This window comes from Dendrobates tinctorius, unplaced genomic scaffold (genome assembly GCF_039654945.1).
Source record: "Dendrobates tinctorius isolate UK_male_01 unplaced genomic scaffold, ASM3965494v1 ptg000097l, whole genome shotgun sequence".
Lineage (NCBI taxonomy): Eukaryota > Metazoa > Chordata > Amphibia > Anura > Dendrobatidae > Dendrobates > Dendrobates tinctorius.
The window spans coordinates 158,726-184,811 of record NW_027361765.1 but is presented as its reverse complement, the minus strand read 5'-3'; the positions used below and the strand labels follow the sequence as shown (position 1 = coordinate 184,811).

General features: G+C 48.2%; 1 protein-coding gene across 3 annotated transcripts in view; it reads left to right on the top strand.

Moving 5' to 3' along the window:
- Positions 1-26,086, top strand: part of COMMD4 (COMM domain containing 4) — an 89,204-nt gene that overhangs the window by 41,543 nt on the left and 21,575 nt on the right. For all 3 annotated transcript variants that reach the window (XM_073586848.1, XM_073586850.1, XM_073586849.1), the window contains one exon: positions 10,163-10,333. In XM_073586848.1, coding sequence (XP_073442949.1) covers positions 10,163-10,333 — 171 coding nt within the window. The remainder of the gene's footprint in view (positions 1-10,162; positions 10,334-26,086) is intronic.

Sequence of the window (26,086 nt, the reverse complement as noted above, 5' to 3'; positions counted from 1 at the left end):
GTTATATTTATGTAAAAACAAAAATAAAAAAGTACACATTTTGGTATCATCGAGTCTGAAACGACACGACCTATAAAACTGTCACAGTAGTTAACCCATTCAGTGAAACACTATAAAAAAAATAAATAAAAATGAGTCAAAACTATGCTGTTTCATTATACCGCCGAACAAGAAGTGGAATAAAACTCGATCAAAAAGTCGAATGGAAATAAAAATGATATGGCTGAAAATGTCAACTTGTCCCGCAAAAAATAGAGCAGTAAGGCAGCTTATCACTGAGAAACAAAAAAAACTCTCAGAATATAGCTATGCAAAAATAATTATTTTTTCTATAAAATAGTTTTTATTGTGTAAAAACAACAAAACAAGAAAAAAATATATAAATGTGGTATCGATGTAATCGTACTGGCCTGAAAAATAAACCTACCTTATCAATTTTACCATACATTGAACAACATAAAAAAAACAATTCCTGAATTGCTGTTTTCTCCTTCGTCTCATTGGGGGACACAGGTACTGTGGGTGTATGCTACTACCGCCTGGAGGCTGACACTAAGTGAAAAAAAGTAGTTAGCTCCTCCTCCGCCGTATACACCCTCGCCCCGATTGCGGGCGGAAACCAGTTTTTGCTTAGTGTCTGTTGGTGGCACACGTCGGTCTGTCTCAAGATTGATTTTTTTTTTTTTTTCTTCCCCATAAAGATAAGACAGGGGCGACGGACCCTATTGAAAGGGTCCGATGTCCCCAAACCAACAACGGGCGAGCATGTGCAAGTGTCCCTCCACGTATCCTCTCCCGCAACTGGGATTTTTTTCCGGATGTTCCATTTTTTCACAATGAAGACGAGAGAGGGGTGACGTACCCTATTGAAAGGGTCCGATGTCCCCAAACCAACAACGGGCGAGCACGTGTGAGTGTCCCTCCATGTATCCTCTCCCGCACCGTGGGATATTTTCAGACTACGGAGGTGAGATACGGGCGACGGACCCAATCGAAGGGGTCCGATCTCCCCAAACCAACAACGGGTGACCACGTGTGAGTGTCCCTCCACGTATCCTCTCCCGCACCGTGGGACATGATGCCGGACTTAGTCCTGTCCACCCCAGGGTATTGAAACCCGGGGCTGCACAGAGGCACAAGCATAATCCGCGCAGCCCTGCTGCCCCACCAATGCTAAGGACTGCGGGAGGCAGGGTGGCGGACGGTCCCTCTCCTCATCCCTGCAGGGGGTAGATGGAGCTAGGGTGCCTGCACCATCCTGGTCGTTTAGGGCCCCCTCTCCTCTACCTGAGGAATGATGGCCAGGGAGTGCTCCTTCGGCTTCCAGGGATCCGGTTCCGGAGCTTTTCGCGAGGTCCGGCGGTTTCGCCCCCCCCAGAGCGGATAGAGGAATAAATCGAGGCTCCGGCTTCAGCTAGCGCTAGGCCGTGGCCAGAAGTCCCCGCCCCCCGGCATCGCGTCACGGTGGCCCCGCCCCCCGTAGCCTGGGCAGGTGCCTGAAGAAATTTAGTCCCCGGCTTTAGGCCGGAACTAGGCCGCAAAGAAAGGACCACCCCCAGGATCCTTCTTTTTCTTCCGAGGGCCAGCCTGCAGTACTGGCGCGCAGATTAAAGCGGCGCCTTGCATGCTGAGGACACAGGGGACACAGGACTGGGGTAAGTGTTGCCCCCCAGCCCTACGAACAGGCCGCGCTATCAAGAACAAAGAGCACCCTCCCCTGCGGTTTGTTTTTGTCAGCACCTGACAGGTACAGCATATCAGGAAAATCTGAGACACATACGTTCCTTTACGCTGCATGCATCTCCTGTCAGTCGGCTTTCCCGCTGGCACAGACCAAACGGGTATGCGAAGCCTGCGAGTCCGAACGCGCTCAGGAGCCCTCTCCGGCAGGGGGTGCGAGTACTGCGCCAACCAGTCCCTCACACCATCCGTTTCGGCATGGGTGTTCTGGGGAAAATGGTTGCAGCGATAGAAGCATTCCCGTTCGCCCATTTTCATCTTCGTCCCCTGCAGCACGCCCTCTTGTCAGCCTGGGACAAGAACCCATTCACCCTCGATCATCGGTGCCGGTTGTCCTCTCAGGTCAGGCAGTCACTAGAGTGGTGGACAATCAGTTCCTCCCTGCTTCAGGGGAAACCCTTCCCCCCAGATCAGTGGCTGGTGGTCACAACCGATGCCAGCTTTTTCGGCTGGTGGAGCGGTTTTCCGCCACCATACGACAGAGGGACGGTGGTCGCCGCAGGAGGCAGCCCTCGCGATCAACTTGTTGGAGATACGGGCGATCCGGCTGACTCTGTATTGATTCCATCACCTTCTAGCAGGCCGCCCCGTCTGGATTCAGTTGGACAACGCCATGGCGGTGGCTTGCATAAATCACCAGGGGGGCACCCGCAGCAGAGAAACCATGCGCGAAATAGGGCACGTGCTTCGCTGGGCCGAAAGGAACCGCTCGCTGATATCGGCGGTCCACATCCCGGGGGTAGAGAACTGGGCGGCCGACTTTCTCAGCTGGCAGGGGCTTGCGTCCGGAGAATGGTCACTTCACCCAGAGGTTTTTTGGCAGATTTGCCAATGGTGGGGAACTCCGGATGTGGATCTGATGGCGTCCAGAGCGAACACCGAGGTGTCCATGTTCGTCGCATGGTCCCGGGACCCGCAGGCAATCGCCGTTGATGCGCTGGTTCTGCCATGGAATCAGTTTTGCCTCCCATACCTGTTTCCCCCGCTGCCCCTGCTTCCGAAGGTCATCAAGAAAATCAAGGCGGAGGGGGTGCCAGTGATTCTGCTGGCTCCAGACTGGCCTCGTCGGGCGTGGTACACAGATCTAGTGCAGCTGCTCATCGACGTGCCATGGCGCCTGCCAGAGCGCCCAGATCTTCTGTCTCAAGGGCCGATCTGCCACCCGAACTCAGGGGCCCCGTGTTTGACGGCTTGGCCGTTGTATCCTGGATTCTGACGCAGGCGGGGTTCGGGCGCAAGGTGGTTGCTACGATGGTTAGCGCCTTGAAAGCCTACCTCGGCATGAGTTTACCACCACACTTGGAAGGTTTTCTTTGCATGGTGCTGGGGCAACGGTTGTTCGCCACTGAGATTCTCCATCCCTAATATCTTGGCTTTTCTCCAGTCTGATTTAGACTCAGGCTTGGCTCCCAGTTCTCTCAGAAGACAGATATCGGCTTTATCCGAACTCTTTCAGCGCAGGATTGCTACCAACCTGCAGGTTAAGACTTTCATCCAGGGGGTCTCCCACATGGTACCTCCCTATAAAGCACCTATGGACGCCTGGGACCTTAACCTGGTCTTAAGTGTTCTGCAGGAAGCTACATTTGAGCCGCTGCAGGATGTCTCTTTATCATACCTGTCCTGGAAGGTGGTGTTTCTGGTAGCCATAACATCAATCAGGAGGGTCTCGGAGCTGGCAGCGTTATCTTGCCGAGCCCCGTTCCTGACCTTTTACAAAGACAAGGTGGTTCTTAGACCAGCTCCTCCTTTTTTTACCAAAGGTCGTTTCCTCGTGTCATATTAATGAGGATATTGTCTTGCCCTCTTTCTGTCCAGCATCGGTGCACCGTGTGGAAAAGGCTCTTCATACGTTTGACCTGGTGAGAGCTCTCAGGAGGTACGTGTCGCGGACGGCACCTTTTCGTCAGTCGGACGCGCTGTTTGTGCTCCCTGAGGGTCGCAGGAAGGGACTCGCTGCCTCAAAATCGACCATAGCCAGATGGATTCGTTCTGTTATTCAGGAATCCTACCGCGTCAGGGGCGCGCCGATTCCAGCAGGGATCAGAGCACACTCTACTCGGGCAGTGGGCGCTTCGACACCAGGCTTCGGCAGAACAGGTTGCAAGGCAGCAACCTGGTCCAGCCTGTACACGTATACTAAACATTACAATGTCCATACTCAGGCTTCGGCGGATGCGAGCCTGGGTAGAAGGACTCTCCAAGCAGCAGTGGTGCACCTTTAGACAAGAGGTGCATGTGGATCGGTGAGTCAACTTCCCACCCAGGGACTGCTTTAGGATGTCCCACAGTACCTGTGTCCCGCAATGAGACAAAGGAGAAACATGGATTTTTGTGATAACTCACCGTAAAATCCTTTTCTCTGAGACGCTCATTGGGGGACACAGCACCCACCCTATTAGCCAAGTGGCTTTGGTTTATTTAATTAATATGCTTTCAGTATGAAACTAGGGTGGCTATTTTCTAGACATGTTGTTACCTGTATTAAGGTTGATGTCTGATTTTTGTTTGTTCTCCTACTGCTTTGGCACCAAACTGGTTTCCGCCTGCAATTGGGGCGAGGGTGTATACGGCGGAGGAGGAGCTAACCTCTTTTTTTCACTTAGTGTCAGCCTCCAGGCGGCAGTAGCATACACCCACAGTACCTGTGTCCCCCAATGAGCGTCTCGGAGAAAAGGATTTTACGGTGAGTTATCACAAAAATCCATGTTTTTTGTTCAGTGTGCCTCCCAAAAATCAGAATAGAAGGAGATCAGAAAATGTTATGTGCCTGAAAATAGTACCAATATCCTCAACTTGTCCCTCAAAAACAAGCCCTCTCATGACTCGGCAGAAATATTGAAGCCTCATTATACTTCTCAAAATATGGCGATGCAAAAGTTTTTGCAAAAAAACTTGTTTTTTTAGTGTGTAACAGCAGCCAGACATAAAAACCTGATATATATCTGATATTGCTGCAATCGCATCATCTAAAGAATAAAGTTGTTTAATCACCAATAGAGGATGAGGAACGGCATAAAAAATAAATTAAACCAATTGTTCACGTACTGTTGATTTGTTCATTCTGCCTCCCAAAGATCGCACTAAAGCTCTTCTCACATTTATCCTGTGCCCTACATTGAGCGGTTACACTGGAGTTTCAGTGTAAGTCTTTGAAATATGTGATTCAAACAGCCCCCGGCGAAAGATTTCCTATAATGAGGTAGATGGAGACGCTGTGGATGCCGTCTTGCCTATGATCCATAGTTGTCCATCCTTTTAAGCGTGCATAAAATTGCGGGTGGCCACAGTTTTGTGCACCTTTTGATAAGAAGGACACCTCTGAACAGAGGCCAGACGGAATCCAAAGTAACTCTGCTGCCTCATTATAGTGAATGGATCCCTTGGGGGTTTCTTCTGATACACGTCATTTGGAGATTTAGATGGAAACCCTAAAGTAAGTGTTCAACATAGAGCGCAGAATAAATCTGATCCAAAATTGTATGTAAAATGTCAACAAAAGATTCAATTCAATCAACAACAACAAAAAAATCAAGTCCACACTCAGGTCTGTTCTCTGTCAATGGATATATAGGGGGCTTCCACATTACTGGTACCACAAAGGCTCTACGGAAGAACTATGATTCCTCGCCCCTTAAAAGAAATCCAACAAATTCTGCACTCCCAAATCCCCCCTCCCTCTCCTTCTGAGCACCATAGTGTGCCTAAACCACATTTAAAGCCCTTTTACATTTAGCGATGCACCAGCGATCCGACCAGCGATACGACCCGGTCAGGATCGCTGGTGCATCGCTAAATGATCGCTAGTGAGCTTTCACACAGAAAGATCTCAGAGCGATGCAGCAGCGATGCAGCGCACGATACTCACCTTTCACACACAGCGATCCTGACGTCCTCCCGCCCGCGTCTGGCGTTGCTCGTCTCACACAGCAGGAAGCAGACGACGAGAAATGGAGCCGCCCGATCTCGCGCGATGAGCGGCAGACAGCGGGGGAGCCGGTCGGAGTTAAGTATCATACATATCGATATCGCTATAACGTCACAAAAACGGTGACGTTATATCGATATCGCTATGTGTAAAACCCCCTTTAGTGTCCACATGTTTGGCATTTCTGTAGCGATGAAATTGTGATAAATATGCAACTACTTATAGGCACACTTTCCCTTCTCATGGCCCGCTGCTGAACAGTATGATTAGGGGAAGGGTGAGAAATTGGGCAAGCTCAACCTCCTGCCAGGCTGGCCTCCACAGGGCACGTCTCTGAAGCTTTGTGATGTGATGAATCCTTCATTTTATTGCAGACTGCCAGATCCTTCAGTTTATTGTAAATCTTAAATCACAGCCCCCCAGCAGTAGCTTCAAAGCACAGTAAATGTATAACTGGTGAAGCAAAATCCTGCTTAGGCCCGTACATAGATCAAACCCCTAACCTTAGCGATGTTAACACCACGCCCTAACCAACCGAACTAACGGGAGGTTCAGAGGGCATGGATAAAAAAAAAAATCGCAATTTCTGTCCTCCATTAGATTATTTCAATATTATTTATTCCAATTTGTAGGTGCTGATATGTGAAACTGTTAGCTGGTACTGTTACGTCATAGATTACTTGTCACATGTGAGCGGGAATTCCATATAACTGTGCTGTGCAGTTGTCCTCATATTATAACACAGCATCCCAACCTATAATATATCGCGTTTATACCAGGTTGTCACCCTGCTGTGATAATTGTGGAGGGAATCAACGTCATACCGATATCTTTGTCACAGGTATATGGCTACACTTTATTACAGTTAACAAAGCCAATCCTAAATAAATAGGTAGTGAGAATAAAATTAAACCTCCCCATCAGAGAAAGCAACACATGACAGGAAGGCATATTTACCACTATGGTAAAGGTAAAATAGGCTAAAAACACTAGCGCCCAGAAAGGGGATAGAAATTGCTGAAAGTTGCTGACATATCGGGAGGTCCTGTGTGAAAACCTGTAAAGAAAAATAGCAAGTAGATAAAATATTGATGTTTTCTTGCTATACAGCTACTAAACAGAGTAGAAGAAATGAAAAAATAAAAGGTCTGTGGAAGTAATGTTTCAACAAATTCAAACTTGTAATTTTACTTGTGCTCATTTGCATACAATAAAAAAAATCCTGAAATGACAAAGCAAATAATTTAAATAGGTAGTTACCCAAAACAGGATCACTACGTAGGTTAGTAGTACACTAGGAATGTCAGTTGATAATCCTATTTGAATGACTCAAGCATTGTGGTACCAAGCATCAGTGACATCACACGTTACTCCAGGATTCGCCTTTGTGGTTACCAACGATGCTACCGGCCGGACATTACATTACTTCCACCTGCCTTTTATTCTTTAATTTTTCCTATTCTGTTTAGTATCTGTATAGCATCACAGTATCAATATTTACCACTGTAGTAACAAGGATTTGTTGTGTCAAACATTTCGACAATGGCCAACTAAAGCAAATTTCAAGAAAACACAAGTTAGGCTAGGTTCACATTTGTTCCCTGCACGAGTATGTGCAGGATATATATTTAAAGGACATATACTACAGCTGTCTTAATTTAGATGTACATGTCCATCAATGGACCTGATTCATCAAGACCTCATTGATGAGGAGACGTGCTGGAGTCAAACGCTTCTGCTCTGTGTGCGTCTCGTCACCAATCCTATTAGGCTAATTTCACATTAGCGTTTTTTTGTGCAGCGCATCGTGCGCGATAGAAAAGCATGCAAAAATGCATCGTGCGTTTGCGTTTTTTATGCGCATTCGTTCTCTAGGGGTTAAAACTCGTGTCTACACATTTGTATGCCAAAAACGCATGCACACGAAAACGCAGACGAACGCATATCCATGCGCATGCCTGCGTTCCTATAGACTGTAATGCATTATTTTGTCGCATTCCGTGCTCAAGCGTGCTCTTGTGGTTTTTTTACGCCTTTTGACGGACCCAAAAATGCAACAGGTTGCGTCTGGTGCGCCTAGGCGCACACCTTGAAGAAACGCATGCACACGAAAATGCATGCAAACGCAAGACCATGCGCACGCCATGTTAAACATAGGTACGCATGCGCATGGACGTGCACGATGCTCTGCGTAAAAAAACGCTAATATGAAACCAGCCTTACAGTCCTGGTTGGAGTAAGAGTTGAGACCTAGCGAACGCCTCCACCCTTAATGAATTTGACAAGTAGCAGTAGCCAATCTTCCTTCCCGCTCCAGCTTGCACCCACTTTGTGGGAGCAGCAGGAAAGTAGTGTGAGAACACCAAAAGTCAAAAAGTTTCAGCACGCCTTAAGTTGCTCCAAAATTATATGGCTTGTCAAAGCTTTTTCTCCAGAATACTGGTGAAAAACTTTTATGAATCAGGCCAAAGTCAATATAGTTATTTTTTTTTTTGCCTAGCGTTTAAAGGTACTGACAGGGAAACACATATTTTAGACCCTATTTACATTGTATTTCAGCACTGCGTTCAAAGGTTTTAGCTTAATAGCCCTATAAAACTATATTGAGTAGAGGCCCCCACTAGGGAATAGCAGCCATAGCGCAAAGAAATGTACCAGTACCGGCTAATCGACGGGGTGTCGGTTGTCAGATCTGGCCAATCAGACATTGATGACCTATCCCAGGGATGGGTCATCAATGTAGCAGTTTTGGACAACCTCTTTAATCTGTAGGTATTCCTCCATATACATATATATAGTTGTGTACATTCAGCAGACTGCACTGTATACATTTGAACTTGGCCTTTCCGGACTTACAATACCAACAACTTAGAGGCAATAAGCTTGTGTGTCAAAGACAGAAATAAAAGAAAACCAATTCTAAACTGAATCTGAAGCTTCCAATTGACGAATCCCTTTAAAAGCAGAAGCTTTAGTTTGTTTTGTGCATCTGTTTTTGCTCTGTTTTTAGCTGATCTGTATCTCTGAACACTTCTAGTGCTCTGGGAATACGCAGTGCTAAAGTACGGACCAGTTAAACGGATATAATGGATGATCCTCCATTCTGAACTATTTCCCATAGATTAATGTGAAAATAATCCAGCTGCTATCCGTTTATTGAATGGACAAAAAGTTGTACAGCCTGTGGCTCCGATTCATTAATCCTAGCATTTTGTACATCCGCCTTGATTAAGTGTGTCCTGGAGTACGAGGCACTACATTTAAAACATTTGACAGTTCAGGCTGCGGCTGGCGGAAAAATGTTGTGATGTGTCGAGCAATTCTATGATCAAACGCATCATAAATATAGAAATTAAACAGAACATGCTAACACCCCCTATGCCACTACAATGCAAGGATGACGGGGCAAATATCATAATAAGAGTATCTACCTTTTGACTAGTTACAAAACTAGTGGCTCCAAAAAACATCTTTTCATAAGTAAGAAGCTCCTGCCCCGTACAGAGATCAAACTCCTGCCCTGTACAGAGATCGAACCCACAAGCTCCTGCCCCGTACGTCGATCGAACCCATGACCTTGACGTTGTTAGCACCTCACTTAATCCAACTGAGCTAACCAGCTTTATGCATTTCTTTAAAGGGGATACGTCTGCAGGATTTCTCTATGTAATCTGAGACTAGCTTGATGTAGGGTCTGAGACCCTTATTCCAGTGATATGTCACTTATTGGCTGTGTGTTGTTGTTTTAATAAAATCAGTATTTTATCAGCAGGAGATTATCATTACAGGGCTAGCTGTTGCGTTCCTCATAGTCAATTTGTTCTATGTAGCCCTTCCCCCACTACTGATTAGCAGCTTTTATGTCAATTTATGGCATATACAGAAAGCTACCAATTAGAGGTGGGTAAGGTTTTCCAGAGCTCAGCATTCAGAGAAATGCAAGATGTGCAGCAGATAAAACAGGGATTGTATCAAAATGACAGCATACAGCAAAGCAAGTGATAAACCAGGGTCTCAGTCCCTACATTATGCTGCTGTCAGATTATATAGCAATAACCTGGTGACAGATTCACTTTACCTGGTACAGGAGGCTATGGAATTACACATATACTTGTATGGGAGTCAGTGGACGTATCCTGTTCGTGTTTTTCCCCTAGGAAAAAATTAATGTTGTATATCACCTGATAATAAAACCCCTTCTATCTTTCCCCCTCAGAAATAAGATATTTCCACCGCTAATATATCCTTCACCATGAAGCAGTAACCACCACATTTATCCTAGACCTCCATGGAAAAGATGAGCCCACACCTTTGATTAAGATGACAAGGGAAGTTTTAAATATTATAAAATATGTTTTATCTTATTTCTAGATGGCGAAAACCTCTCTGCATTCTGAAAGCAAAGAAAGTTATTTTACATTTTCTCCCCACCAGTGCTACTTGTTTGCAAGTGTAACCCTTCCATGTGTATGGCTGTCCCTTTTGTCTTTGCAGTATCGCGCTTGTCCTCCTTGAGCTGGCGGGTGGACCAGACTCTCAGCTCCAGTGTTCTGCGGGAACTGAATGAACCAGTGGTCCACCTAAACCTGTGCGTGAAAGATTCTGCCAACTCCAGACCTGTCAACATAACTATGTCCGCCAGTAAATTAAGAGTTTTGTTAACAGGTAAGATGGTAATGTATTTGTGTTATGTGAAATACATTTATATTGGTTAATATATATCTGTAGTGTAGATAATATACACATTGGTAAAGTAGTGAGTTCCATTATTAGGGGTACTAATCATGTCAGTGTTGGGGCCAAATTAGTATTGCTTGGGCTTTTCCATAAGAGTGTTTTCCCATGGGAACCCAGGTACATATACTTTTTGGTAAAATTAAGTAACTGATCTCAACCTGTCTTTAGGAATTATTGCTCGCTTAGGCTAGACTCGTGATTGAGCCACTGGTATCCAATGATGCTGCATGAAGCTGCTTTACTTCAGCGGCATTGGAGGAGCGCAGAGGCATTGAGGCTAACCGGGTATAGTGACTTGGCCTCCGGTAAAGCTGCAAGTAGCAATCCCTTTTCTATAGAGCTAGTATGCGCTACGCTTCTTACCTAGGAGATTGGCCACAATTGATAGACTGCAATGGATGGCCAGTAACCTAGGCAGCAAGAAGTAAACTAACATTTTTTAACATCTCTTCATTCTTAAGAATGCATAGGATTTTTAAAGAGTAAATTACACAGTTGCTGGCTTTTACAAGTACTTTGCAATTTTACCCATTTGTGAAGATGAGATGACACCTCTAGATTTGGCGTTACTGAAACTTTTTGGGTACTGGATTATCAAATCTCCAGAATTACTGGACAGTAGAGATGGGCGTATCAGTTTTCAAGTCTCTGGTCCATCAGGCAGATGAGCAGTCTCTTGCAAGTGGTAAAGAGCTCCGTGTATCTCGTACTTTCCGGGATCCACAGTGCAGCTTTTGATAAGGCATGCTGTTGCAATGTCATCTGGGAATCAAGCGGCAATTATGATTTTGGCAGCTCACCTAATCAAAGGCTGCACCGGACGTCTCAGAAGGATAGAGATTTGTAGAGCTGCCATTCAGCTCCCAGAGGCGACTGATCTAGCTGATAGACTGAACTGAAGTCCTGCAAATTGATCCACCCCTCTCTATTGGATAGTTGTTTAGAGAAGATAAAACTTGAAATGTGTAGAGCCCCAAAATAGAATTCACATCATGAAAAAATGGCAGAAAAAATGCCATTGAGACCAAGTTTATGGTGTCTTGAGACTTTCCAGATTGTCATGGTAAAGCTTGGAAACCAGTGCGGATTTTCGGATGCGAATTTAACCCCTTTCTGACATTTGTCATTATAATATATCCCTGTGTCCTGGGCCTATCTGACAAGGGACGTATTATTACTGCATGGTGATTGCCTGCGCGTGCAATCGCCGCCGGGTGTCAGCTGATTCTGACAGCTGACACCCGACACTAAGTGCCAGGAGTGGTCACACACCGCTCCCGGCACTTTAACACCCTAAATGCTGTGATCGACAGCGATCACAGCATTCCGGGAGCTGGCAGAGGGCCGACAGCCCCTCCTCCTTTGGATCGGAGACGTGATACGGGGTCCCGATCTTTGCCATGGTGACCTGATGTCGTCAGGACGACATCCAGGCCACCAAAGCCAGGAAAGTTGCTCGTCATGCGCAGTGCATAATCAGCAACTTTCCCTGTCAGTGCAGAGCTGACAGTTTCTGCAGCATGGGGATGCTGCTGCATCTCTATGCTATATATAAGTGATCAGCCTGCAAAAAATCATAGTTCCGTTGGGGCAAAGTAAAAAAGTCAAGAAAATTAAAAACTTTTTTAAAAAATTGTAAAAATATTTTTTTTCAAATATCACAAATAATTAAAAAAATGAAAAGATATTTTATCTATAAATATTTCTATGAAAAAATATATAAACAATAAAAGTACACATTTGGTATTGTCGTGTCCTCAACAACCTGATCTATAAAACTGTCCCGCTAGTTAACCCCTTTAGTGAGCACCATAAAGAAAAATAAAAAACAAGGCAAAAAAACAATGCTTTATCATCATACCGCCAAACCAAAAGTGGAATAAAGCGCAATAAAAAAGATGGAAATAAACATGGTACCGCTTAAAACGTCATCTTGTCCCGCTAAAAATAAGCTGCCATATAGCTCCATCAGCGGAAAAATAAAAAAGTTATAGCTCTCAGAATAAAGGGATGCAAAAATAATTATTTTTTCTATAAAATAATTTTTATTGTGTAAAAGTTCCAAAACATGAAAAAAAATTTATGAGGTATCGCTGTAATTGTACTGACCCGAAGAATAAAGCTGCCTTACCTATTTTACCACACACGGAACGGCATAAACCCCCCCCACCCCCCAAAAAAATTTCCTGAATTGCTGGTTTTTGTTCATTATGCCTCCCAAAAATCAGAATAGAAAGCGATCAGCGAATGTCATGTGCCCAAATATGGTACCAATAAAAATGACAACTCGTCCCACAAAAGACAAGCCCTCACATGACTCTGTGGGCCAAAATATGGAAAAATTATAGCTCTCAAAATGTGATGCAAAAACTATTTTTTGCAATAAAAAGCATCTTTTAGTGTGTGACAGCACTTCAGAAAAGAAGGACACCGCTGAACAGAAGCCAGACAGAGTCCAGGGTAAAGGGCCCTTTACACATAGCGATATCGCTAGCAATATCGCTAAAGTGTCACCGATTTTGTGACGCAGCAGCGATATTGCTAGCGATATCGCTACATGTGATGCTTACCTTCGACCGGCTCTCCCGCTGGCTATCGCTGATTGCGCGAGATCCATTTCTCGTTGGCTGCTTCCTGCTGGGCTTCCTTCTGGCGCCGACGAGTGACGCGTGGATGCGGGCGGCATGACGTCTTCATCGCCGCATCTGAAAGGTAAGTAACGACCGCTGCTGCGTCGCTGGTGAGATCTGCCTGTTTGGCAGCTTACTAGCGACCATTTAGCGATGCACCAGCGATCCTGACCGGGTTATATCGTGGTCGGGATCGCTGGTGCATCGCTAAATGTAAAGGGGCCTTAACTCTGCTGCCTCATTATAGTGAATGGATCCCTCGAGGGTTTCATCTGAATCACATCACTCAGAGATCTAGATGGAAACCCCAAAGTAAGTGCTCAACGTAGAGCACCAGATAAATGTGATCCCAAACATGTAAAACGTTCCCAATAAAAGGTTCAACTTAATCCACAAAAAAAGCAAGCCCTCACTCTGATCTGCCATCTATTAAAATATAGGGGGCTTCTATGTTACTGGTAGCACAAAGGCTCTGGAAAAGCAAAATGGCTCCTCAGCTGCCAAAAGAAATTAAACAAATACTCCACTTTCAATTCCAAATGCCCCCTCTCTTCTGAGCCCCACAGTGTACCTGTCATGATCCAGGCCGGGGTTTGTTTCTTGTTATTCTCTCCCTGGTCTGGTCGTATGGGGGTTAACCTTCTCTGCCTCATTTTGGGTTCTATGTGGCTATTTCAGTCTGCTGTGGTGTGCAGATCAACGTCAGTGATAGCTCATGCTCCCAGGATAGAGCATCTGACCCCTTGATACCTTGTTTTGTCCTCTGCCCATTTACTCTGATCCTGTGACTTCCCTTTCCTGCCACCCCGCTTGTCTTAGTGTTTGCTCCTTGTGCTTGGACCTCTTGGTATGTGACCTGGCTTGTCTTCTGACCTGTTTCACTGTCCAACGTCTCTGTTATCTCTGCTCCCGTCTGTCTCTGACTTCTGGCTTGTATTTGACCACGTGTATTGCTTTTTCCTCTGGTCCTGTTTTTCCTGTTTCTGACTCTGCTCATCTGACCACTTTTTCGCCACCTGGTGGCGCCTGTGCCGCTGCTCAGTGGTGCTACGCTGTGTTCTACCTCTCTTCCCTCACCAACACCCCCTGGTGAGGGTTGTGCTATACTGCACTGCAGTAGCATTACAGTACCTATACAACATATTGCGTCCACGTTTGACATTTTTGAAGTGATGAGAGCCTGCCTAAAGTCCGGGTGCATGGGTACAGAAGCATGTGCTGGGCATAGCGTATTAGTCACTACAAGGGCAGTTGGCAATTTTCACTTGGCAACATTCATTGCTGCTTGTTTCTGTAAAATACCCATGGAGTAAAAATCGTCACTACGCCTGTAGATAAATTCCCCAAGGGGTATAGTTTTGAAAATGCGGTCACTTGAGGGGGGATTTTGTTCTTCTAGCAATTAGCGGCTTTATATATGGAGTACGCAAACCGTTCTAGGAACATCTACGCTCCAGGAGGCAAATAGCGCTTTGTTCCTTCCGAGTCTCTCCGTATGGCTAAGTAGTATTGTACAGCCACATATGGGGTTTTGCCATGTTCAGTAGAAATTGTGGGACAAATTTTGGTGCCACTTTAACCCGCTTCTCGAGTGAAAATTTAAAATCCGGGGCTAAAACAAAATTTTGATGGTAAAAATGTAGTTATATTTTCTTCACTGCCCAATGGTATAAAATTCTGTGACACACCTATAGTGTCAATATGATAACTGCACCCCTAGATAAATTCATTGAGAGGTGTAGTTTGTAAAATTGGGTCACTTATGAAGGTTCAGCTGTTCTGACACTTCATGGACTCTTCCTGTGGGTCATGGCACCTACAAGCCATAGCATCTGGTGCTTCTTGCCTTCTGAGGTTTTCACTGTGCCTGAAAAATATTTCCTGATTACATGTAGGGTATTGTCGCACTCAGGAAAAAATGGACCTCAGTTTGTTGTAAAAAAAAAAATTCCTATTAACCCTTAAAAAAATTAAAAACTTGGGGCTAAAACAACATTTTAGTAGTAAAAATGTAATTTATTCTTTCTTCACTGCTCAGTGGTATAAAATTCTATCACATGTCAATATGATCACTGCACCCCAAAATGAATTCATTGTGGAATGTAGTTTGTAAAATTAGTTCACATATCGGGGGTTTCTGTTGTTCTGGCTCCTCAGGGGCTCTGCCAATGTGACATGGCACCCTCAAACCATTCCAGCAAAATTTGAACTCCAATATGGTGCCTATTCCCTTCTGAGCTTTGCACTGTGCCTCAAAAGTAGTATTCCCTCACATATGGGGTATTTGTGTACTCAGGAGAAATTGCACAACAAATTGTCTGGTGCAATTTTTCCTATTACCCTTGTGAAAATGCAAAATTTGGGGCTAAAATAACATTTTCCAGGGCGTCCTATCCTGACAGCACCATGGGGTTGACCTTTCATCCTTACAGGGACAGGAAATACACGACAGGTTAAAAGGTCCCCTCCCACACCACACTCCAGTGTTTTTCCTGTCCCTGTAAGGACAGGCACGAGAGCGCCGCAGCGGCGGCGGCAGGAGAGCAGCAGAACTTACCGGGGCCAGGAGGTTCGGGGTCCCAACCGCCAACTCCTCCGGTCGGACGGTGCGCGCGGCACCCCCCTAAGGGGGGTTTCGCGCCTGTGGTCCCGTGGAGCGTCACTCCGGGACGATGTATCGCTCCCCCCAGTGCGACTCCCGCGAGAGCCGGCGGCCGCGTCACTTCCGGTCGCCGGGTATGACGACTTCCGGTTTGGAGGGCCTGCGTCGTCAGGAGTAAGCGTCATGGACGGGAGAAGCGTTTCCAGCGCAGGAAAAGGTAGGATAAGAGCGGGGGGGCAGCGGTACAGACCGGTCACCTTCAGCGGACATCATGGACGGAGAACACGGACGCAGGAGCGAGCCAGACCCAGCGTCCGTGAGTAGGAGGCAGGGTGGGCTGTGAATTCAAAGACAGGAGCTGTTAGTAAAACGGTCTCCTGTTCTTTGTTAGGACAAGTCGGCGCCGACCCCGGCGGCAGCAGCATCTAGGGGATCAAGCAAGCCCAAATGCCCCATCTGTGCCAGCAAGCTGCCGAGCACAAGGAAGAAACCCTTATGCGAGGACTGTACCCTGCGGATCATCAGAGGAGAGCAGGCCACGTTCCTCATGGAGATGCACACAGTGGTCAGAGAGGAGGTCCAGGCCTCCGTCTCTGCATGGCTACCCACGCAGTCGGCCGACCGGTCCCAATCCAAAAGACCAAGATGGGAGTCCGACCAGTCTTCAGAGGAGGAGATACGGGGTACGGACTCGGAGGAAGAAGGCGAGATCACCTCTGAACCCCTGGAGACAGGGAAAAAGTACCTCTTCACATCAGAGAATACGGACGAGCTCCTCAGGGCAGTGAGGAGTACGATGCAGATCGAGGAAGCCCCGAAGGAGCAATCCATCCGGGACGCGATGTTCGGGGGGCTAAGAGCCAAGGTCCGTCAGGTCTTCCCAGTCAATGACCATATCCGGGCGATGATCCTGGAAGAATGGGAGGATGCCGAGAAAAGACTGATTGTGCCGCGAGACTTTAAACTGCGACTTCCATTTAACCCGGAAGACATCAACACTTGGGATGAGGTGCCTAAAATCGATTCCCAGGTGGCTAAGGTGTTGAGGAAGACCTCAATTCCCTTTGAGGACTCTTCCAGTCTCAAAGAACCCATGGACAAAAAGGCCGACGTGCTCTTGAAGAGGGCTTGGGAGGCCTAAGCGGCGGTGATGAAAGCAAACATAGCCGCCACTTTAGTCGCTAGGTCCATGCATCTATGGATCGACCAGATGGAACAGCAATTAAAGGAAAAAGCCCCTAGGGGCGATATCCTTGAGAGCATTCCCCTGTTAAAGATCGCAACTGGTTTTCTGGCGGATGCTTCGGCGGAATCTGTAAGATTTGCGGCCAGGAATAACTCTTTATCCAACGCGGCCCGTCGAGCCATATGGATGAAAACCTGGTCGGGGGACTACCAGTCTAAAAATAAATTATGTTCCATACCTTTCTCGGGGGGGAAAGTATTTGGGCCGGCTTTAGATAAGATTCTAGAGAGTGCCTCTGACGACAAAAAAGGGTTTCCAGAGGAGAAACCTAAAAAGCAGTCTTCCTTTCATAGATTCCGTCCTTACCAAAGGCAGGAATATAGAGGGAAGGGGAAATCTCCTCGCTGGGAATATTCGAAGGGGGGGAAAAGTAGGGCTCCCCCGTCTCGTTCCGGGCAAAGTTCCAGAAGCAGAAGACAATGACGCCATACCGGTAGGGGGGCGTCTCAGACACTTTGCGGGGGCTTGGCAACTCATCTCCCAACACCCATGGGTCCTCAATACAATCTCCCAGGGTTATTCCCTCGAGTTTACAAAAACCCCCCCCCCGCACGATTCGTGGTCACAGAACCCCGTTCCAGAGCCCTGATAGATCCTATATGGGCCGACATAGGAGATCTATTAAAGACCGAGGTAGTGGTTCCCGTCCCAGAAGCGGAGAGATGTCAGGGTGTCAGGGGCACTATTCAACTCTCTTCACGATAAAAAAACCGTCGGGAGAAAGCCGAACCATCATAAATTTAAAACCATTAAATCAATGGGTTCGGTACAAGAGATTCCGAATGGAATCCCTGAAAACCGCCATCCCGCTGATAGACCAGAACGCTTCCATGTGCACTATAGACATAAAAAGTGCGTATTATCACGTGCCCATCCATCCTCAATCTCAAAGGTTCCTACGTTTCGCCCTAAAGAAAGGCGGCAGATACTACCACTTTCAGTTCCAGGCCCTTCTGTTCGGCTTGGCGTCAGCACCTCGAGTTTTTACGAAACTGGTCGCCGAAGTCGTGGCAAATTTAAGACAGGAGGGCATAATCATCGTGCCTTACTTAGACGACTTTTTAGTGGTATCCCGTACAGCGGAGGAGTTGAAGGAACAACTCATTTCAGTAATTTCCAGGCTCGAGAGCCTAGGTTGGATCCTGAACAGAGAAAAGTCAGATCTTCGGCCCAGTTCTCAGAAAAAATTCCTGGGGGTCATGTTGGACTCCAGAAGAAGAATCTCACTCTTACCCGAAGAGAAGAAAAGGCCCATCATGGACAAGGTTCGTCAGCTCGGTCAGCACCAGGTTTCAATAAGGACCGCGATGAAGATTCTGGGCACCCTAACCGCATGCATACCCTGCGTTATGTGGAGCCAGGCCCACACAAGAATCCTGCAGAGGGAGATCCTGTCAAGATGGGACAGACGACAGTCCTCACTGGACAAGAAGTTCCGGCCGTCTCCAGCTTTAAGATCATCCCTGAAGTGGTGGACCAACAACAGAAATATCAGCCAGGGGGTTCCTTGGATCCTATCTCCATGTGTGACCATCACCACGGATGCCAGCAGAGAAGGATGGGGAGCTCACCTAGAGGGAAGATACCTGCAAGGAACATGGCCCAAGAACATCAGCTTACAGTCCTCAAACTACCGAGAACTACGAGCAGTTTGGGAAACGCTGAAGAGAAACAAGTCATGCTTACAGAACCAGCATATAAAGATCATGTCGGACAACGTGACCACAGTGGCCTTCCTACGCCACCAAGGGGGTCCAAGGCACGGGAAGCTTCAGGACCTAGTGGCTCGCATCCTCACCTGGGCAGAAAACAACACCCGCTCCTTGTCAGCAATACACCTGGAAGGCTCCCAAAACAATATAGCCGACTACTTAAGCAGGCAAGAAGTCCGGGCCACCGAGTGGGAGCTAAAAGAAGAGATCTTCAGGGACTTGTGCCATCGCTGGGAGACACCCCAACTGGACCTCTTTGCGACAAGAAGAAACGCCAAGCTGGAGAGGCTCTACTCCCTCAATCTGGCGGACCATCCGGAAGAGATCGACGCCCTGAACCAGAGCTGGAGAGTGGGACTACTATACGGGTTCCCCCCTATCGCCATAATACCAAGGGTTTTCAGAAAGATCCAGGAGGAGGGAGCTCGGGTGATGCTAATCGTACCCTTTTGGCCCCGGCGGAGTTGGTTTCCCCTCCTCAAGAAAATGGCTCAGAAGGGACCACTCCATCTACCAACGTTGTCGGACCTACTTGCCCAGGGCCCAGTTCAACACCCAAACCCAGAAAGCTTGCAACTAGCAGCATGGATCCTGAGAGGGACATCCTGAAGTCCAGTGGCCTCTCGGACCAAGTGATCTCTACATTACAGGCGAGCCGTAAACCTGTCACGCGGGCAATATATCGTAAGATCTGGAAGAGGTTCTGCTCAGAAAGTGGTAGTGCCCCATTAGACCTGTCTCGGCCCAATATCCCTCAAATCCTAGATTTCCTACAGGCAGGATTTGATAAGGGCCTAACCCCGAGCACTCTCAAGGTCCAGATAGCGGCCTTAAATACTTTCTTCAATTTCTCCCTTTCCTCCCATCCATGGATAGCGCGATTTACCAAAGCCACCCAGAGGTTAAGACCCACATTAAGAAGGACGGTCCCCCCGTGGGACCTAAATCTAGTCCTCAACTCTCTGTGTAGACCCCCTTATGAGCCAATATCAGAGATAGACATTGCAAAGCTCACACAAAAAAATGTATTTCTGGTAGCGATCATCTCAGCCAAGCGCTTAGGGGAGATCCAGGTCCTCTCAGTCCAGAACCCCTACATTCAGATCTTTGAGGATCACATAGTGCTCAAGCTAGACCCGAGGTTCCTCCCGAAAGTAGCATCTCCGCAAAATCTAAACCAGGAGATAATCCTACCCTCATTTTGTCCAGACCCAAAAAATGATAAAGAAAAACCGTTCCATTCCCTGGATGTTAGACGTGCAGTCATCCGCTACCTAGAGGTCACCCGGGATTGGCGTCAGGACACAAAACTATTTATCCAGTACGGCGGTAAAAATAAGGGTAAAAGCGCAGCTACACAGACCCTGGCAAAATGGATTAAGACAATTATCACCTCGGCGTACGAGGCCGAAGGTTTTCCTATACCGGTAGGACTTAGGGCCCATTCCACTAGGGCAATAGCGACATCATGGGCAGAGAGGGCCTCAGTAGATCAAATATGCAGGGCCGCCACCCGGTCTACACCGAACACTTTCTGTAGACACTATAAGTTGGACACTTTGACAGCTAGCCAGTCGACCTTCGGTTGTAGAGTGCTACAAGCAGTAGTCCCACCCTAAGCGAATTCCTACTTTGATATTCCCCATGGTGCTGTCAGGATAGGACGTCCTGGAAAACGGAGATTAGACCTACCGGTAATGTTATTTCCAGGAGTCCATCCTGACAGCACTGGTAGTTCCCTCCCTAGGATTTGTATTGGTGTCAATATGCTTGTACTAAATATCAATAAATTTTAATTGCATCCATACTGGTGTGGTACTTGGAAAATCATTGGAGTGGGGTGTGGGAGGGGACCTTTTAACCTCTCGTGTATTTCCTGTCCCTGTAAGGATGAAAGGTCAACCCCATGGTGCTGTCAGGATGGACTCCTGGAAATAACATTACCGGTAGGTCTAATCTCCGTTTTTGTGGGGAAAATATTGTTTTTCTTTATTTTTCATGGCTCAACATTATAAACTTCTGTGAAGCACCTGGGGGTTCAGAGTGCTCACTCATCTAAATACATTCTTTGAGGGGACTATTTTCCAAAATTGGGTCACTTGTGGGGGGTTTCCACTATTTAGGCACATCAGAAGTTCACCAAACAGGGCATGATGTCCGCTAATGATTCCAAGAAATGTTACATTCAAAAAGTCAAATGATGCTTTTTCCCTTCCGACCTCTGCCGTGCACTCGAACAGTGTTTTTCTTTATCGCTTCATTGGGGGACACAGATTACCATGGTGTATGCTACTGCTGCTGCTAGGAGGCTGACACTATGCAAAATAAGAAAACTTAGTTCCTCCCCGGCAGTATACACCCACCGACAGGCAGAAAGTACCTCAGTTTGTTCTTAGTGTCTGTAGGAGGCGGACCGGGATCTTCCCAGATCCGCAGTTAACTTTTCCTTTTTAGGTTTTTGTGTGTGTGTTACTAATTTTTTCGATTTATTTTCCAGATACAGCGTCGGGAAACAGGGTGTAGATTCTCACCCTGCCTTCCCAAATTGGGTGGCTGAGCGAGCAATTTGGTGTCGCCCACGTCGCAACTCTCAGACCCGCAGGCAGGACCATTTTTCCCTATCACCCTCTGGTGCTATGGGCTGATAGCAGGTGGCTGGTCCTAGCCAATTCCCCTCCTCACCCCTCTCCCGGGAGAGGGCTGAGAGGAGGACGGTGGTCACCGGCGGTGACCTCCCCCCTTTCTATCAAGGGGGTTGACACCGTCTTCTGCACTGCCTGGACACAGTGCGGGGACAGAGGATCTTCAATCCCAGCGGCCTTCCTTCAAATCGTGGGACCCTGTGGTCATCCTCTTCATGGACAGTGAAGTGGGCATCAGGTAAGCAATCTGGATGCCCCCACCAGCCCCTTAGGTCCCCGGGGTCGGCCCCTTTACGGGCCTCTTCCATGCCCGCGCTCCTGATTCAAAATTTGCACCCTTTTCTACAGGAACACACCGCCGGCTACAGCCAGGTGTTCGGCAGTGGAGCCCACAAGCATCTAATTCCCTTCAGTACCAAGCTTATCTTGGCGGCGTCGCAGGCTCTGGGAGCGTCAGGCAGATCGGCTGCAGTTTCACTTTCACTTACAGGGCTGCATCTGGCACGTCCTCCGCTCTGCACGCCCTTTGTTGGCGCTTTTTTCTAGCCCATCACTGGGCTCCTTTCATTTTCGCAGCCCCGCAGTATTCCCCTTAACCGCGCCCCCCGCAGTCTTTAGCCAATCGTGGCACGTCCGCTAAGCTCCGCCCTCTGCTAAGGTCCTTCGGTTCCTTCATCCTGACACAGGGGACACAGCTATCCTGCGGGCTGCTGCTGCGCTTAAGGGTCACGGTAGGCAGCGCTTCTGCCTGGCGCTCGAACTAGCCATCCTCGGCAGTACCCCCACTTGTCCAGTGGTACTCGCGGCAGTTACACTCTGCGATACTCCGTAATCTTCACATATGCACAACCCTGCAAGGGCTCCCTGCTATAGACCCATCGCTACTCACTACACCTGCGCGCGCTGTAAAAAGAAGTGGGCGTCAGGTCGGTCGTCTCCCTTTTGCCTGTCCTGCAGTCCTTCCACCATGTCTGCCCCACAGGAGCACACCGAATCCCAGGATGAGAGCAACCCCCCTCTCGCAGAGTGGGCCGTTGCAATGTCAGTCAGTTTCTGACCTGACTAAAGTGTCCCAGTCCCTGGTCCAGGCCTTAGAACGACTACCGCAGCTATCTTCAGCCACCTGTGCTCCGACCGCTTCTCACAGTGAGTCGCCTGCACCTGAACGCGACCTCCAGAGGGACAGACCGGGTAGGAGTTCCAGGAAACGGGCCCTGTCTGGCTCTTCTCCCAGCTCGCAAGGACCCTCCGCTTCACCCAGGGTGCTTTCCTCGTCTCCTTCCTCAGAGGACGACCTTGGGTCAAACGAAGATTCCCAATCGGGGTCTGAATCAGATGCAGACAACATGTCCAAAACACAGGACATGGTAGATAGTCTCATATTGGCTCTTTTCCAAACACTCAAAATAAAGGAGGACAAGACACCCCTACAGGAATGCTCTGTCCCCTTCAAATGAGCAAGACCCCCCTCCCAAACCTTTCCTAATCGCAAAGAGTTCGAGGCTAAATTAACCAAACACTGGGAACACCCTGAGAAACGATTCTCAGGCCGCAGGCCTTTAATGCGGACCTGCTCTCAAAATGGGCCACAGCTCCCGAAGTGGATCCGCCAGTTTCCCGTCTTTCCTCAAAGACGGTTCTATCCCTTCCGGATGGGGCATCACTTAAAGATTCAACAGACAGGCAGATAGAGTTGCTAGCTAAATCAATTTTTGAGGCATCTGGCGCCTCTCTCTGTCCTATTTTCGCCTCCGCCTGTGTGGCGAAAGTCATTTCAGCCTGGGCAAAAATCCTTTGCAAGGGCATCTTAGCATCAGCTCCTCGGGACGAGCTAGCGTAGTTAGCAGACCAAATTAGTCATGCTGGTAAATACCTTTTGTCCGCCTCCTTGGATGCAGCCGGGTGTTCAGCTAGAGATAACAGCAACATAGTAGCCATACGGCGTATCCTTTGGTTGAAGACATGGAGTGCGGACACCACCTCTAAGAAGTCGCTCACCAACCTAGCATTTCAAGGTTCTAGGCTCTTTGGCGCCAGGCTGGACCAGATAATCTCTGATGCCACTGGAGGTAAAAGTACCTCCCTTCCTCAGTCTCGGCCTAGACGCTTTTTCAACAGAAAAGCTCATCGGCCTTTTAAGTCCTTTCGCTCCTTCTCTTCCGCGGAAAGTTCATCCCAGCAGGACCAGCCCTCTACCTCCGGAGAACTGAGAAAACCATCATATAAACCCGCTCCCCACTGGAGACCAAAAGGCCGACCTTCCAGGCCCTCAGGCTCCCGCTCTGGTAGATTCTCCTCCAAGTGTCGGGTCACCCCCACCTTGAAATTCTTCCAGGGTGGGAGGCAGACTTTCTTCTTTCATGGACGCGTGGCTGTCTGTAGTCGACGATGCACGGGTCAGGGAAAATGAGACGCTTCTTTCTGTCTCGGCCACCAAGACAGCCCTCCCAAACCCCAGGGTTCCTTCAGGCCGTCTCCTCTCTTCTATCCGCCGGAGTAATTGTTTCTGCCTCCAAACGAATGGTTTTCAGGGTTCTACTACAATCTCTTAGTAGTCCCGAAAAAAGACGGCTCTCTTCGCCCAATCTTGGACCTCAAATTACTCAATCGCCACGTGCGGATCCTCCACTTCAAACTGGAGTCTCTGCGCTCGGTGATCGCCTCGATGGAACCCGGAGAGTTTCTCTCCCCTGTGGACATACAGGATGCCTATCTCCACATCCCTGTTTGTTGGCAACATCAGAGATTTCTTCGTTTTGCGATTCAGGAGAATCACTATCAATTCACGGCCCTTCCCTTCAGCCTAGCCTCTGCTCCCCGAGTCTTTACGAAGGTCATGGCAGCCGTCATGGCCTTTCTTCACTCTAGGGGGATCCTCATAATCCCTTATCTGGCCGATCTGTTGATCAAGGGCTCGTCTCGCCGAGACTGTCTTCAAAGTCTTCTGATCACTCCTGATACTCTCACCCGTCTCAGCTGGATAATCAACAGGGAGAAGTCCACCCTGCTCCCGACTCAGCGTCTGACATTCCTGGGCATGGATTTCGACACGAACCTAGCCCGGGTGTTCCTTCCGAGGGACAAATTTTCAGCTCTTTGCAAGGGAATCCGATCCCTAAAGCGGACAGGGCCCATTCCCCTTCGGTCCTGCATGAGGGTCCTGGGGAAAATGATAGCTTCCATGGAAGCAGTGCCTTTTGCACAATTCCACACTTGTCCCCTCCAACTGTCCCTCCTTTCAGCCTGGGACAAGACCTCAGTTTCTCTGGACCGCCCCATACTCCTGCCTCTCAGAGTAAGGCAATCCCTGACTTGGTGAACAATACTTTCATCAGTCCTGCAAGGGAGGTCCTTTCTTCCTCTTCAGTGGCAAGTCATCACCACCAATGCCAGTCTTCTCGGGTGGGGAGCGGTTTTCCATAAAAAAAACGGCCCAGGGGCGCTGGAACACCCAGGAGACTCTTCTTCCTATCAACCTTCTGCAAATTAGAGCGATCTTCCTCGCTCTCCTCAACTGGCAGCCTCTCCTCGCAGGTAAACCAGTCTGCATCCAATCAGACAACGCAACAGCTGTGGCGTACATAAATCACCAGGGCGGTATTCGCAGCAGACAGGTAATGGCAGAGGTAGCAAAGATTCTGCGTTGGGCAGAGCGGTGCGTTCCGGCAATCTCCGCCGTTCACATTCCAGGGGTGGAAAATTGGGCAGCCGACTTCCTAAGTCACCAGGGCCTTGCATCAGGCGAATGGTCTCTCCACCCCACGGTCTTCAATCAGATATGCCAGCGTTGGGGCACTCCAGACGTCGAACTCATGGCGTCTCGGATGAACCACAAAGTTCCCCGCTTCGTAGCCAGGTCCAGGGACCCTCTGGCCGTCGGTTGCGACGCTCTGGTAATCCCGTGGTCTTAGTTCCGACTCCCTTACTTGTTTCCTCCACTTGCCTTGATCCCAAGGTTGGTCAAGAAAACAAAATCAGAAGGCATCCCAGTAATTCTGGTAGCCCCAGACTGGCCAAGACGTCCTTGGTATGCGGAGCTGGTGAACATGCTTTCGGACGTCCCCTGGAGACTTCCAGACCGTCCGAATCTTCTTTCACAAGGCCCCCTTTACCACCAGAGTTCTCAGTCTCTGAGTTTAACGGCATGGCTGTTGAGGCCGCGATTCTAAGACAATCAGGTTTTTCCAACCAGGTCATTCAGACCATGATTAGAGCTAGAAAACCAGCCTCCTCCCGCATGTACCATAGGTACTGGAAGGCCTTTTTCCGTTGGTGCGACGACAACAATGTTTTTCCAATGTCGTTCTCTATTCCATCCATACTTGGTTTCCTCCAATCCGGCCTAGATGCAGGCCTGTCACTCTACTCTCAAAGGCCAGGTTTCAGCTCTGTCAATTCTTTTCCAGAGGAATCTGGCCCCCTTGCCTCAAGTCAAGACCTTTATCCAGGGAGTTGCCCACATTGCCCCTCCTCACTATTCTCGGATAGATCCGTGGGATCTTAATCTCATTCTCGGCGCTCTCCAAAGTGCGCCTTTCGAGCCTATCCAGGACATTCCTCTTTCCCTTCTCTCATGGAAGGTGACTTTTCTGATTGCCATTACATCCATTAGGAGAGTTTCTGAGCTGGCGGCTTTATCCTGTTGTTCCCCGTACCTAATCCTTCATCAGGATAAGGTCATTCTCATGCCCATTCCCTCCTTCCATACCAAGGTGGAACTTACTTCCACATCAATGAGGACATCGTCCTCCCCTCCTTTTGCCCTTCGCCTGTCCACCCGCTGGAAAAGTCGCTCCACAAATTGGATGTAGTGAGAGCCTTGCATATCTATCTTACCAGGACCTTTTCC